Below are 16,775 nucleotides of genomic sequence, written 5' to 3'. Positions count from 1 at the left end.
GCCGTCGGCTAGACAATGCTGGCTGGTGACCCCCAGGAGGAGAGCCTTCTCTGTGGTGGCACCTACCCTTTGGAACAATCTACCCCCAGAGATACGAGTGATCTCCGACCTCCGGACTTTTCATCGGGCCCTAAAAACTCATCTCTTTCAGTTAGCCGGTCTCTCTTGATTTTATGATTTTATGGTTGATTTTAAATTTTGATATGGATTTTAAATTGATAAATTTTAAACTATGGGCCAAATTTAATTATTTTAAATCTATTTTTAATCGTACTTTATGTATAAATGTTTTATTTTGGCTGTTCACCGCCCTGAGTCCAAAAGGAGAAGGGCGGTATAGAAATTTGAATAATAAATAAATAAATAAAGTGTGGCCAGGGTGGGCATGGCCACCTTGACATCCATCTTGTCGCGGATGCGTGTGATGAACTGAGTTCTCTGCCAGAGAAAACAGGCTCCTGAGCTCTGTTTTCGGCGCGAAAGCCTCCTGTAACCCTCTGCCAGTGAAACTGGAGCTCTGTTTTCATTGACAGAGGCACTGCGGGTCATCCTTCACAGTTTCCAGGAATGCCCTGTGGCCCAGATCTAAGCACCGTATGGGCCAGCTCCGGCTCCCAGGCCTTGAGTTTGACGTCCCTCGGTTAGTAGATCAAGAAGAAGGGGCAAGCAAAGAACTCGCTATCTTGATATAATCAAAACTGATACAAAGATGAACATCCAACAACTGAAAGAAACTGCACTTGACAGGGTAGCATGGAGAGCATTTTCTATAAAGTCATCAAGAATCAGACATGACTGAACTGTTAAAACTGCTATTACAAAAGGGACCCGTTTCCCATATTTGTCTGCATTCAAAAGAAGAGCCACCACTTATCTCAGCAGATCAGTTGTGGGTGCTCCATCCGTGGAGGTTTTTAAAAAGAGATTGGACAGCCATTTGTCTGAAATGGTATAGGATCTCCTTTTTAAGCAGGGAGTGGACTAGAAGACCTCCAAGGTCCCTTCTAACCAGTGGTGGGATCCTGCCGGATTAACAACCGGTTCGGTGATCGCGTGCACATGTGCCTGACGCTCGCTGCGCGCACATGCACAGTTTTACAAAAACTTACCTTCCGCGTTACTGGTGGTGGGGAGTAATATAGCTGAGGTGCAACAGAGTGAATCAGCTGAGAAGATATAGGTCAGTAAAGTGCAGGGGCAGGCGGGTGGACCCACCTGATCATCAGAGCGGACCGGTTCACTCTCAGCTGAACGTCGGAGCTACTGGTTCGCCTGAACTAGTCCGAACCGGTAAAATCCCACCCCTGATTCTAACTCATTCTGTTACTCTGTTATGTCATGATTACCATATAGAGATCCTTGGATAAGGGTGCAGCCAAAGTCCACCACGAATGAAAACCAAATAAATTGGGAGCCAAATGTTCATACCTATGAAAATTGTTTCTGCTGCTACTAGATTTTCTTAGAGATGTTTGGGGCCAAATTCTTCTCTTTCATTCACACGACGTCTGTACCCCATCAGTGACTTGTCCCTTTGCACAAATGCTTGTTGATTCAGAGTTCAAAGTGTTGGTGTCTCTCTTCCTTGCCATTATCCAAATCATAGTGATTTATTTGTCTCCCTTGATGCTACATCTCCAGAGATTTGTCTGCACGTTTTCAGAAGATTTGACAGCAAGATGTCAATAACATGTTTTCACCCCAATACCACAGTGATGTTTTGTTGACTGAGCTCATAGCATTGGAAAGACATGAATGCATAATTGGGTCTGGAGAAAGAGAGAGCTGGGAGGTCTTTTTGAACAGTCAGGAGCTGCACTTAGTCCCCTCTCCTTGAGATGTGAGGCCTTGGCAAGACTTTCTTACCTGGCTAAGGAAATACTCTGAAACTTCTCTCTCAGAAGAGGGCTTGGCTTTCTTCTGTCTTTTTCTTGTGTTCTTTGTTCAAAAGTGACATAGTTCTGGAGGCTCAGTCAAGGATACAAGTTGTGTTGCTGCTTCTGCTGCTTTTGTGGCCACAGGAAATCTGGGGGATGCCCAAAGCTAAATGCCTCCTGACTTTGAACAGGGATGAGCTGGGTCCACAGAATTATTACCGGCCAGGAGAGCTTTCAATTGGGGGCATCATCTCTGCAACCAAGAGTAGGTTTCGACTTTTAAGCTTCCATACAAGTCCTTCAAGTCAGTTATCTGGGTAAGTCAATCTTCCTGCACTGCATTCCAGGCTCCCTCTCCTATCTTCGCAGGGATTGTCCTCATGATCTCCTACTTTTGCTAACTTTCATTCACATCTCAATTTCCTTAACGTCCTTTGAACAGAGCTACACTGTGGATGGAAGAAATAAGATAATGTCCCTTGTCCCAGAAAGAGATCAAGATGGACAGAAAAATGCAGGAATACTATGTTTCCTCTAAGTTAAAAATGAGATAACCTCCAGATTCTTTTTTATGGACCTAAATTCATGGATAATCTTCAGGAATCACTGAGCTGAATGTATTTAGTCACTGACTTTCCAAAAAATTATGAGTTCCTTTTTTAATTGATGCCAGATAATGATTCCAATGTAGGATATGTCTCCACTCAACGGAATTCAAAATTAAAACATATACAGAAAATGATAACATATAGGCTTTGTTAACAATCACAGCTGCTAATTGTATTCATGTGTTTCTATGCATCTGAGTCTGGACATATCAATATTTTCAGGAATATTGTAATCCATTCAGAGGAACTCTTGGGCTTCAGCATATTAGTATTATTTTTTAACAATGTTACATAAAATGTTCTAATGTATTTATATTTCCAGGATACTAATGATACAGTACTGGAAAATGCTATCCTTCCTTTTTGCCATCCAGGAGATAAATCAGGATTCCCATCTCTTACCCAACATCACTCTGGGTTATAATATCTATAACAATTATTACAGTGCACAGATGACTTCAGAAGCTTTGCTGGACCTGCTTTCAGATGGGGAGGCCAATGTGCCCAACTACAGCTGTGGAAGGCAGAGAAACACGGTGGCTGTTCTTGAAGGGGCCGAGACTGGCATCTCCATCCAGATGTCAACCATGTTGGGCACCTACAAAATCCCTCAGGTGTGTCTTTCTCGGAGAGGCAGTTTTCAGTCATACATCTTTGAACTGGACATCCTCTGCTATAAAGGCAAAACATTTTCTTCTGGGTATGGGAGGAATCGAATTTTGCTTTTTCAATCTAAAATGTTACCACCTTCCATTCTTTTCAGATCAGTTACAGTTTTGCTTTCCAGATTCTGAGGGATAAAACTCGGTTTCCTTTCTTCTACCCGATGCTCCCTGCTGAAGGAGTCCAGTACCCAGGGATGGTCAAGCTGCTTCTCCATTTCAAGTGGACCTTGGTAGCTCTGATGGCTACAGACACTGAGAAGGGACAGAGGTTCATGAGGACGTTGACCTCCATGCTGATTAGGAGTGGGATTTGTCCTGTTATAGCCCAAGCCTTTTCCACAATTATAGAGAAAGTGGTGATAGATCCTGAACCATACCGAAATTGGAGACAAGTGAATGTCTTTCTTTACGGTGCAGAGTCTCATTCGGTTGACATGGGGATGATGATTACACATCAGCTACTTAAATACTTTAAGGAACCTTTCACAGGAAAAATCCTGGTGACAACAATCCTGCGTGACGTATCCTTATATTTGAAGGACATGGGGTTCACTCGGAGCATCCATAGCATTTTTTCCTTTCTTATGAAAACAAACCAAGCAGCAAACCATGATTTGTCTCTGCCCTTTTATTCTGCCATGCGACGCTTTGTAGAGGAATCATTTATGTGCTTGTACACCAAGGATGCCTTCTCTGTGAAAGTCTGGAGACGGTGCAGAGAGAAAAAAGAGCTGGAGGCTCTGCCCAAAGAGAAGATGGATCAGATCTTGTCTCTGGATGACTATTTCATTTACAACACCATCTGGGCTGTGACCCGGGTGTTAAATGCAGCTTTTATATCCAGATCAAAGAGAACAAAAAGCAAACATGATAAGAACACTGAAACTCCACAGGTAACACTAACTCAGGGGCGAAATGTAAAAGTTGTTACTAACGGTTCTGTGGGCGTGGCTTGGTGGGGGGGGTAATGTGTCTGTGTGGGTGTGGCCAACTTTTTTTTTTTTTAACTTTGCAAAGCATTTTTTCTAATGCTTTGAAAAGCCTCTGCTGATCAGGCAACTCAGCTGGGATCGTCAGAGAGGCTTTTTAAAAAATACCTCTCTGCCGATCAGGCAACTCAGCTGGGATCGTCAGAGACTTTTCAAAGCATTTTTTTTTTACCACCTCTTCGGCCAAGAGGTTGCAGAAAAAAACGCTTTGAAAAGCCTCTGATGATCCCAGCTGAGCCGCACGATCATCAGAGGCTTTTTTTTTTTTACTTTTAAAAGCATTTTTTCGTTGGAAGAGGTTGTAGAAAAAATGCTTTTAAAAGTAAAAAAAAAAAAAAGCCTCTGATGATCGTGCGGCTCAGCTGGGCATGGGTGTGTGTGTGTGTGTGTGCAGGGATTTTTGCTACCGGTTCCCCAAACCACCCGCTTCCATCGCAACCAGATCAGGCGATCCGGTCCGAACTGGGAGCATTTCACCCCTGCACTAACCCCATCAAAACCCCATAGGTGAGATACATTAACAGGTACCTCTCCTACAGCTGAATATAAATTTTACAATTCTGGGAACTGAATAGATAATTTAACAAATTCATTTGTTTTGAACACAAAAATTGTCAGCTAGCTTGCTGCCTTGGAAAAGAGGGGATGGGTCTGTGGAGAATTTTTCACTACAGCTTTGCAACTACAGTCTAGGCTTTGCTTATCTCTCCAAGGCCATTTCTTCTAGCTTTGGTATGCAGAAGCCCTCTGGTTGCCTAGCAACAAGGGGGTTGGGCTCTACAGTTTGTTTCAAATGGCTGTTTAGAGCACCTCACCTCAGATCTTGCCTGAAATCTGTTGCTTTTCGGTTCGTTCCTAGTAAAAGTACTTTTCTCTGACTCTATGGAGCCAAGGGTTTTCCTTTCCTAGGAAATGGACAGAGGCAGTCCTGAGAAAAATATACCGTCAGGGTTCCAAGTAACACCCCCAACAAAAGATGCAATGCAAAAGATGGCTTCCAGGGCTGACATATACATTTTTGCTAAGTTTCCATCTCTCTCCCCTTTGCATTTCCTTCCCTTTTTTTTTTGTTTTGTTACTTTGACAACATAAAATCATAGAATCATAGGGCTGGAAGGTACCTCAGAAGTCTTCTAGTCCAATCCGCTGCTCAAGGCAGGAGCCTTATACCATCCCAATCAAATGGTTGTCCAATCTACCATTTGATTGGACAACCAATCAGATTGTCCATCAACCTCCAGTGATGAAGTGTCCACAACTCAAGAAGCAAGCTATTCCACTGATTGCTTGTTCTCACTGTCAGAAAATTTCTTCTTACTTCTAGGTTGCATTTCGCTTTGTCAAGATTCTACCCATTACTTCTTGTCTTGTCCACAGGTCTTTTAGAGAATAAATTGACCTCCTTTCCCTGTGGCAGCCCCTCAAGTATTAGAAACCAGCTATCATGTCTCCCCCAATCCTTCTTTTTGATAGGCCACAAATACCTAGCATTTTCAACTGTTCATCATACAATTTAGCTTCAAGACCTTTTAGCATCTTTTCTACATACCTTCAGGATCTGAATATATTTTTTGTATTATGGTGACCAGAACTGGATGCAGTATTCCATGTGTCGGCTCAGCAGCATAGTGTAAAGCTGTACTATCACAACTCATCTTGACATGATCCCTCTATTGATGCAGTTTAGGATTGCACTGGCGTTGTTTGGCAGCTGCAGCACACTGCTGGCTCATACTTATGTGATGCAATGCTCTCTACATGGGGCTCCCCTTGAGGAGCACCTGGAGGCTCCAACGTGTGGAATGCAGCCGCGCAAGTACTTATGGGGGCGACATGGCGCTCCCATGTAACACCTCTCCTGCGTGAGCTGCATTGACTTCCAGTGGTCTTCCGGGTGCGCTTCAAGGTACTGTTTCTCATCTTCAAAGCGCTCCATGGCTTAGGGCCCGGTTATTAACGAGACCACCTTCTGCCACCGATAACCTCCCACCGGCCAATACACTCCCACAGAGAGGGTCTCCTCAGGGTGCCGTCGGTCAGGCAATGTCGACTGGCGACCCCCCGGGGAACAGCCTTCTCTGTGGGGGCACCCGCCCTCTGGAATGAGCTACCCCCAGGGATATAACTGATCCTGGACCTCCATACCTTTCGCCGGGCTCTGAAAATGTTCCTATTTCGGCAAGCCGGGCTGGCTTAAAATTTTTTATTGTGAATTTTATGGGTAAGGGGTTTTAAATTGGGGAAAGCCATTATGGATTTAATTTTGTTTTAAATGTATTTTAATGTTTATATTGTATGTTTATTAATCTTGGCTGTTCACCGCCCCGAGTCCTTCGGGAGAGGGGGCGGTATAAAAATTTTAAAAATAAATAAATAATAAAATAAAATGGTCTACTAGAACACCTAGATCTCTCTTACAGTTACTATTGCTGAGCCCGATATTATCTATGCACTTGGTTTTTCCTACCTAAGTGCAGGACTTTACTTTTCTCACCATTGAATTGCATTTTGTTGGATAGACCCAATGCTCAAGTCTGCCAATGTCTTTCTGGATCCTGAGCATATCTTCTAAAATATTGGCTGTTCTCCCAACGGTGCAAATTTGATGAGTTCTCCTTCTATTCCCTTATCTACATCATTTGTGAAGATGTTAGAAGAGAATTGGGCCCAAGACAGAACCTTGGAACTCTACTATTTGCTTCCCTCCACCTAGATGTAATTTCATTGAAGTCTACTTACTGAGTGCAGTTGGTTAGTCAATTATGAATCCATCTGGTAGTGGTATTATCTATCCCATATTGTTCTTTCTTACCAAGAAGTAAGCTGTGGTCTACTTTGTCAAATGCCTTGCTGAAGTCCAACATTTTAGTATAAGATGGGTATAAAGTAGTATAAGTCTAAGAGAGAAAGAAAAACCTTGGCAGACTTATCTCTACGATGTAGGACAGGCCAAGAAACAAAACTTGCAACATTCTAGAATTGCTCCTTTATTGATAATGATTTTAAGACCAGAATCGTGAAAGTCTAAGTTTTCCTCTGTCCTATTTCACAGTATTTGTTGTTGAATGTCATGGTTTGATAAGTCAGTAGATGTTACAATTCAAATGTTTGTAGATTCTCTCTAAAAGAATGATAAATGGATCTGAAACATTCATTTTAGGTGTTCAGAGAGAAATTTTCAGTCTACCCTGAAATGATATGGTCTTGCCATACACCTTTGAAAGCCCTGTCTAAATATATTTGTATTCTCTTCTGTTCCAGCTTCATTCCTTCTTTCAAAATTCTCAGTTTTACAATAATTCCATTGAAGGGGTGTATCTGGATGAGAAGGAAGAGCTGGTAGCAGACCTGGACATTGTAAGTTGGGTGTATTCTATCAATAAGTCAGTCAGCCAAGTGAAATTTGGGAGTCTACAAAGAGAACAATCTCTGAATTTCAAGTTGAAGATCCACCCAAATGCTATTGCAAAGATTGAGCAGCTGAACCAGGTGGGGAAAATTATTTTATCTTTCTGAAGCTCTTGCTAACAGGATTTCATTCCTTGGGCAGGGAGTGAATAGCTTTGAATATCATCTAGGTTCACCTAGAGAAATAAGATATTATTTGATTATTTATTTATTTACTATTTATTTATAAAAATGTGTTGGCTGCCCATATTAACACAGGGTAACTCTGGGCAGCCTAGGTTAGATGTCCAGGTGTCTATAAGGTCAACTTCACTGGAATAATTTATGTTAGGAAACATATCCTTAATTATTCCAGTGAAGCTAAATGTATTGCTTAATGCATTGTAAGCCGCCCTGAGTCTCCGGAGAAGGGCGGCATATGAATTAAAGCAAAAAAAAAAAAGAGCTGTTTTTCTCCTCAGTCCCCAATATTGGTTTTAATTATTTTTTTTACTGTTCCTGTGAAATTATTATCCCTCCAAGATAGTCCAGAGAAAAAGCACACCCAGAAGTACTAGCTCTATCTTTATTATAAGGTTATGTTAATCAAATCTTGCACGATGGAAAATCCCAAGATAGCAAACTAGGAAGGACTCCTTCCAAAACAATCACTCTTGTGTGGGCTGAGACATCTTTTACATGGCAGTTGTCTCATCTACAGCTCTCCCTAGACCTGTGATGGCGAACCTATGACATGTGTGCCACAAGTGGCACGCTGAGCCCTTTCTGCGGGCACACGAGCCATTCCCCAGCTCAGCTCCACCCCGCGTGCACATGCCTCCCGCTGGCCAGCTGATTTTTGGGTCTCTGCTGTGCATCCGTGTGAGGGAAGGGTGCATGTGGGAGATGCGCACGCATGCCCAGGGGGTCGCATGTGCATGCGCGGGAGGGCAGGGGGTTGTGTGTGCATGCATGGGGGGTTGGGGGTCATGCACGCATGCACAGGAGGCGAGGGGAGCAGTGCGCCCTCTCCAGAGGCCCGTTTGGGCCTAGCAGGCCTCCCTGCAGCATCCTGGGACCAAAAATGGGCCGTGGGGGGCTGCAGGGAGGCCTACTAGGCCCAAAATGGGGTGGGGTGTCATATGGCATGTGTGGGGGAAGCATGGGGGGTCATGCGCACATTGCACATTGCGCGCGGCCCCGTTACGAACTGGTAGTAACCCACCCCTGATGCAGTCCTTACTTAACAATGGTAATTGTCAGAATTTCTGTTGCTAAGCAGCATGCCACATGGTATCACATTTTACAACTGCATCACTTAGTGACTGAACTTCCATCGAATTATCATTGTTAATTAAGGACTCCCTGCACAAAGGATTTCATAAGTATTTATTAGTCCTCTATGAAAGGATATGGTCAGGTCGCCTTTGGGGCACTGCCATTCCGATGGAGGAGTGGGGAGAAGGCCATCAGGGTTGCATTCTTTCCATGCTTTTGCTTTTGCTATAACCACGTGGGATTTCGGGAGAGGGACCATCTTCCTCCCAGCCGGTTCAAGGTCCTTGGCACCAAGGTCACTGTGTTTTGGGGATGATCTGCTATCAAGCTAACACCTCAGAGTTCTCAAAACAACTTTGCGGCATTGCATTGGCTACTGGTGATCAAAGGGGTTGGGTTTTGAAGTGGGAAGAATAGCTTAATGGTTTGCGCAGGAACATTAGATTCCACCTGAGTTCCCTGCAATCACTATCTCTCAGTAAAAGTTCCTTTTGATAACTATCTGGTTTCAAGAGTCATGCTTTCCTGAGAGGGTTAGCTGAGGCAGGTCTTTAGATTTAACCCAAGACGTAATGTGATATCGGAGAAAAAATCTGTTCTTAGAAGAGTGGAATTGATTACATCAAGTAGATATATATATAGAGAGAGAGATAAGGGCACAGTCTGATATCTTAACCTGATAGATTTGCAATGAGAACTTTTTTGGGGGGGAGTAAAGGTAATGGTTCCCCTCGCACATATGTGCTAGTTGTTCCTGACTCTAGGGGGCAGTGCTCATCTCCGTTTCAAAGCTGAAGAGCCAGCGCTGTCTGAAGATGTCTCCGTAGTCATGTGGCATGACTAAACATCAAAGGTGCAGGGAATGCTGTCACCTTCCCACCAAAGGTGGTCCCTATTTTTCTACTTGCATTTTTGCTTTTGAACTGCTATGTTGGCAGAAGCTGGAACAAGTAATGGGAGCTCACCCCGTTACACAGCACTAGGGATTCGAACCGCTGAACTGCCAATCTTTCAATCATCAAGCTCAGCGTCTTAGCCACTGAGCCACTACGTCCCCGGGGCGGGGGGCAGGGGGGAGCACCTGGCATTTCCTAACTTCCACCTCCTCTTGATTTAAGGGAGATGATTTCCTCTTCGTTGTATTACTTTATTCCTCCCTTTTGGTTTCTTAAGGAAAACAAGAGCAGCACTAACATAAGCTAGAGTAACTTGTTATCCTTTACCTAGGAATGCGTACATTTACATCATCTATTGCTTATGTATCAATTTCTCTCACCTTTCTGAGATGTATAAATATGAGTGCATTCTTTTGTTGGATGTAGCCTTTCTCAATATTCTTTGGAGGGAGATCAGTGGTGGGTTGCTACTGGTTCGCCCCAGATTGGGCAAACCGGTAGCGGTGGCAGCAGGAGGCTCCGCCCACCCATCCGGACGCTTCTGCACATGTGCAGAAGCATTGCATGTGCACACAAGTGTGCACACACCCATGAACAAACCGGTAGCGATGGGTTTTGAAACCCGCCCCCGAGGGAGATCTATTAGTATGTGTTGTTTAACAAACTCTGAAGTAGTTAAAATGCTAGGCTTGTCAATTGGAAGGTTGACAGTTCGAGACCCAAGCACACGTGATGGAGTGAGCTCCCATTCTTATCCCAGCTCCTTCCCAACTTAGCAGTTCGAAAACTTGCAAATGCAAGTAGATAAATAGGATTCACTTTGGTGGGAAGCTAACACCATTCCATGCCCCTCAGTGTATAATCATGCTGGCCACATGACCATGGAAGCATCTTCGGACAATGCTAGCTCCCTCAGCTAAGAAATGGAAATGAACACTGTGCCCTAAAATTGGACATTACTGGACAGGGAAACTTACCTTTTTAAGCTTTAATTATTTGCTTTGTTTTCTGAGTTTGATTTCACAAAAATTCATTTTACTAAAGCAAAGTATCCATCCTCTTGTGCAATTTAGTACAAAAATTCAGATTCTAAATTAAACACTGTGGTCTGTGAGAAATATAGAAGACAAGATGAAAAGGGAAGTAACGTTCAATCAAATCAGTTTGATGAGCTCCATTTTTTAAAAAAATTTAAAAAAATAGGTCTTCAACTGGAGATCCACATCTCTTTTTCTTTTGGCCCTTTCTGGACATAAATTCAGGATTCATATTCTGGATGTTTTCCCTCTCTCTGCTCAGCCCCTGCCTCTTTCTAAGTGTGTAAAGAGTTGTCGTCCTGGATTTAGGAAGGTGGCTCAAGAAGGGAGGCCCATCTGCTGCTACGACTGTCTTCCTTGTGCAGAAGGAACCATCTCTACCATGGAAGGTGGGTGACACCAGAGAAATGGACAGACTTTGGAGAAGACTATACCATAACATTTTTTTAAATGAATGGACATTTGACAGGCATTTCCGAAACTGGCTTTTTAAATATTTATATCGTTATAATTAGTTCATCATAAAATCTAAGTAATAATCTTGGAGTTTAAACGGGGTAGGACATTAAAAGACACTGGATGCCTATGGAGATTCTCAGTCAACCAGGTCATGATTGTCCCAAAGATGTTTTTTCAAAAGGCAACAGGACTTTGTTTTTCCTTGAAGATGTTTTGCTTCTTCTCCAAGAAGCTTCTTCAGTTACTGGATACTGGATGAATGGGGGTTGTACATTATTCTTTATCATGCACAAATACGCTTCATGTTTCATTTTATTATTTACCCTTTTCCTCTGAACAGTAATAATCTCTAGGGTGCCAGGGCATAAAGACATTCATTGGGTCTTAAGCAGGGGTGAAATCTAAAATTTGTTACTACCAGTTCTGTGGGTGTGGCTTGGTGGGGGCGGGGTAATGTAAGTCCTTTGGGAGAGGGGGCGGTATAAAAATCTAATAAATAAATAAATAAAATAAATAAAACTGGGTGGGAGTGGCCAACTTTTTTTTTTTACTTTTAAAAGCATTTTTTCTACGACCTCTTCAGCCGAAGAGGCTGCAGAAAAAAATGCTTTTAGAAGCCTCTGATGATCAGGCAATTCAGCTGGGATCATCAGAGGCTTTTAAAGGCAATTTTTTCCCTACAATCTCTTCGGCCAAAGATGTTGCAGAAAAACATGCTTTTAGAAGCCTCTGACGATCAGTGTGAGAAATAAAGAAATTAGGATTATTCCTGTAAAACAATATAGCCTAAGTTACGCCATTTTAAAATCATGTTAAGGCTTTATTTTACTCTGTATAACCTGATTATATAATTTAGCTGACAGTTTAAGGAGCATGAGAACGGAATGTGTGGTTCCTGTGTTTTTAGAGGAAGTTGTGTTCTTGAGATTATTTTGGAGGAAGTATGTTCAGGTCAGCTTGACCTCGTTAAGAAAGGGAAGTGCGCATATGCTGATATTACATGTATCAGCAATATTTTTAAGTGGGGTATTTTTATATACTGGAGTTATGGGGACTTTCCATAATGGGAATATCATGTGTTTATCTGTTACATAAAGTCTGAAATTGTACTCAAGGGACATGCTTGTATCCTGTAAGGTGTAACCTGAAATTGTATAAAAGACGGCGAGAACGAATGGTAATTCGCTCTCTCACTTTGAGGGGGACCTTTGCAAAGAAATAATTAATAAATTGTATTCTTGTCTTATCTCTCAACTCTCTGTCAATTATTTTCTGGGTGACAGGCATTTCCTGTGTATCACAATCAGGCAACTCAGCTGGGATCGTCAGAGGCTTTTAAAAGCATTTTTTCCCCTAGAACATCTTCGGCCGAAGAGATTGTAGAAAAAATACTTTTAAAAGCTTCTGACGATCCCAGTTGAGCCGCACGATCATCAGAGACTTTTTTTTTTTACCTTTAAAAGTATTTTTTTGGCCAAAGAGGTTGTAGAAAAAAATGCTTTTAAAAGTAAAAAAAACAGCCTATGATGATCGCGTGGCTCAGCTGGGAATGGGGAGGGGGCGCAGGGATTTTTGCTACCAGTTCTCCGAACCACCCGCCACCATCGCTACTGGATCAGGTGATCCGGTCCAAACCGGGAGCATTTCACCCCTGATCTTAAGAGAAAATCAGGTATTCTTGCAGTTCGTCAACCCTAAATGGAACCATTTCTATGGATAACTAACATTCATGGCTACAAATTTCCTGAGAAACTAAGAAGCAGGGAAGTCTCTTGGATTAGAAATTGTAGAGAATATTCGTAGCTCAGGTTGTAGATAAAGGCAGGGATTTGCCCTTCAAACTTGCTGCTTGACTCCTGGACGTTTTGTTACCAAACTGGGTAACATCTTCAGCAGAGTTTTTAGGTGAAGTGTCTTGTTCATTTATATAGGTCCCGGATGGTTGGTTGGTTGGTTGGTTGGTCTTGTGACTGGTTGAATCACAAGACTGACTGAATCACAAGGCTGATTGAATCACGAGACTGGTTGAATCACGAGAGTGATTCTGGTCTTGTGACTTCTGACTGGTTTAATTAATCTTGTGATTCAACCAGTCACAAGATCACACAACCACCCAGAACCGACATAAACAAAAAGACACTTCACCCAAAACCCCATTTATGATGTTACCTAGTTTGGTAACAAAATGTGTGGGAGCCAAGTAGCAAGCTCAGATGGCAAACCTCTGCCTAAAACTGTCTTGGATGTTTTCAGAGCCCAGTGACATGCTTCTATCCCTCATTCATTTTCCAATCTCCTTTACAATATTCAATATCCATCTTAGAGCACCCAAAATTTTGTTCCCTATGTTTAATAGTTTAGACCTGATGAACTAAAACTACCTTTCAGCACATGGATTGACTAAAGAGCCTGGTGGCTCAACGGACTAAAGTGCTGTTAAGTAGCACCAGCTGCCTGCAATTACTACAAGTTCAAATCTCACCAGGCTCAAGGTTGACTCAGCCTTCCATCCTTTCGAGGTAGGTAAAATGAGGACCCGGATTGTGGGAGCAATAAACTGACTTTGTATAAAAAAAAAGAACACCACTTAGGCGGAGCCGAAAGCCCTACTAAGCAGGTATTTACAAAAGTATGAAGGCTATTGCTTAATGCATTGTAAACTGCCCTGAGTCTCCGGAGAAGGGTGGCATATAAATCAAACTAATAAATAAATAAATAAAATAATTACTGAATGGAGATGAGGAGGGGAGGAGATGGAGAAATCAAAAGTTAGGACCAAGCCAATCTTCCTTCTTGCTGTTAAGGGGGGATGACCCTCAAATTATTTGTACAAAATACAGGATGTCCTTAACTCATATTCAACTCAACATGAAGGCCAACTCAACCTATCTTTTCTTGCTCTGTGACAAATTTGGTGTTCTTCCATTTCTTCTGATAGAAGCTGTACTAAAAAGTCCAGTGTCTGCATTTGAGTCTATTGCAGGCCCATGTCTCTTTGATCCCCTGAAGCATTGATGTGGAATGGTAAATGGTGATCCTCCCTCCCTCCCTCCCTCCCTCCTCCCTAATTATGAAATGGTGACATTAACAAAAGAAAAGCAAAATTAAGATCTAGCTGGACAACAAGAACAATTTCACCCAATCAGTGCATTTGATAAAAAGGATATGATTAATATGAGATCCCATTCTTGCTGTTTTCAGATGCAGAAAAATGCACCAAATGTACACCAGATCAGCATTCAAACATCGATCAAGTTCACTGTATTCCCAAGCTTGAAAACTACCTTTCTTATAAGGAAAATCTGGGGATCATCCTGACTTCCATTGCCTTTTTCCTGTCTTTAACCACAGGCTTTGTCTTGGGGATCTTCATTAAATTCCTGGAAACACCAATTGTCAAAGCCAACAACCGGGACCTCTCCTACATCCTCCTTTCTTCTCTCCTGCTTTCCTTCTTAACTTCCTTCCTGTTCATTGGCCGGCCAACAAAACCAACTTGCCTTCTCCGACAAATGGCCTTCAGCATCATCTTCTCCATTGCCATTTCTTCAGTCTTGGCCAAAACAGTCACTGTGGTGTTAGCCTTCTTGGCCACAAAACCAGGGAATAAAGTTCAGAGATGGTTAGGGAAGAGCCTGGCCAACTTCCTCATCCTTTGTTGTTCTGCTGTCCAAGTTGTCATCTGCAGCATTTGGTTGGGTACTTATCCCCCTTTTCCTGACACTGACGTGCATTCTCAATCCAAAGAGATCATCCTACAATGCAACGAAGGGTCTGTCATCATGTTTTACTCTGCCCTTGGTTACATGGGTTTCCTGGCTGCCATCTGCTTCACAGTGGCTTTCCTGGCCAGGAATCTTCCTGCAGCCTTCAATGAAGCCAAGTTAATCACCTTCAGCATGCTGGTCTTCTGCAGTGTTTGGGTGTCCTTTGTGCCCACCTACCTGAGCACCAAGGGGAAGTACATGGTGGCTGTGCAGGTCTTCTCCATCTTAACCTCCAGTGCTGGATTGCTGGGCTTCATCTTTTTTCCCAAATGCTACATTATTTTCCTCAGGCCAGATCTGAATACAAAAGAACATGTGATGTCAAAATAACAGTAAAGTGAATTTTGGATAGGTGTTCTCCAATATCAGTTACTAATTCTTGAAATAGTATTTGATACTTTAGCATTCTTTACAAAAAAATTTTTAAAGCACCAAGTCCATTTTTTCAACCTTGTTTTTTTTTAATTAATAGAAATGGATGAATGTTTTATAATAAATATATTTTCCTCTTTCCTGTTTGCTCCTGATTATATAGAGTGTATAGAAAAGGAGGGAAGTGTACATACTTAAGGTGAACAGATTGTGATATGAGGTTTCCAGTTAATGCATGTTCCAAAATTCTGGCAGCATATTGAGATTAGAGAAATGTTTGGCTTTTTTAAACAGAAAATGTCATTCAGTAAGTACATAACAACATTTGACATTGCACGATCGTATCTGAGTCAATCACTGGGACTAGAGTTTCAGCCCTGGAAGACATCTTTTTCTCTGGAGCTTCAGGGCTGCCACCTTTAGTGCCTGGGAAACTGGGAGGGGGGATTTCAATGAGTCGGTGGAGAATTAGCCATAACAACATTCCTTTCTCTGGGAGACAAGGACACTCAGCCTGCACCTGGATGGGAGTGACTGGGAGTGGTGTCCAGTTGGGATGATGCGATGATTGGACCATGTGATGGACTTCTTCATTTGTTTGTTTTGTATTGTTGAGGTTGTTTTTTTTTTGCTGATCATATATTTCTCAAATAAATAAATAAGATTCAGTGCTCCTGATACAATCCAAAATCCATGAAGCATTTTTATTTTCAAGTCTTGATAGAGACATACCACCACTTTTTAATACATCATGGAAAGGGAAAATCAAACCTTCCACCATTCAACTATTCTCCCCATGACCTTTTGGTTGAATTCCAGGCAAAAGATTAAAGATTTCACCAACATTGAAATTAACAAGACATATTTATAAAAGATTGAAAAAAGACATCAGCCTACTCAAACAAGGGCAATGGTGGCTCAGCAGCTAAGATTGCTTAACGCATTGTAAGCTGCCCTGAGTCTCCGGAGAAGGGCGGCATATAAATCAAATTAAAAAAAAAAAAAAGATGCTGGGCTTGGCAGCCCAAGTTCAAGACCCGAGCATCAGGTGACAGGATGAGCTCCCGTCCTCACCTCAGTTCCTGCCAACCTAGCAGTTAAAAAATATGTAAATGTGAGTAGATAAATAGGTACCATTTTGGTGGGAATGTAACAGTATTTCATGATGTCATGCTGGCCATATGATCACAGAAATTTCTTTAAAGAGCACTGGCTCAATGGCCTTGAAATGGAGGTGAGCACCACCCCCTGTAGTTGGCAACAACTAGCGGAGAAAAATCTGCAGGGACTCCTTAGCTACTCAATTTTTTAAAAATCTCTTCAGGATTTTCCTCTTTCCACAATAAAGTCCTTCACTCCCAATGTCATCACCCTGACTCATAAATGATAAGATCTCAAGTTCCATAGCACGACTAACTGCCAAGTCCTGTTTCTTCTGCC

At 42.3% G+C, this 16,775-nt stretch overlaps 1 protein-coding gene across 1 annotated transcript; it reads left to right on the top strand.

Moving 5' to 3' along the window:
- The first annotated feature begins 2,937 nt into the window (after positions 1–2,937).
- LOC148115993 (vomeronasal type-2 receptor 26-like) lies at positions 2,938–15,293 on the top strand. Its single transcript, XM_087885351.1, has 5 exons — positions 2,938–3,099; positions 3,249–4,043; positions 7,401–7,496; positions 10,904–11,126; positions 14,398–15,293. Exons 1-5 carry the CDS (start codon positions 2,938–2,940, stop codon positions 15,291–15,293), a joined length of 2,172 nt encoding a protein of 723 aa, XP_087741477.1.
- Positions 15,294–16,775: the final 1,482 nt, after the last annotated feature.

Source organism: Pantherophis guttatus, chromosome 2 (assembly GCF_059756535.1).
Source record: "Pantherophis guttatus breed Tessera chromosome 2, ASM5975653v1, whole genome shotgun sequence".
Taxonomy (NCBI): Eukaryota; Metazoa; Chordata; class Lepidosauria; order Squamata; family Colubridae; genus Pantherophis; species Pantherophis guttatus.
This window is presented reverse-complemented; position numbering and strand designations above follow the sequence as displayed.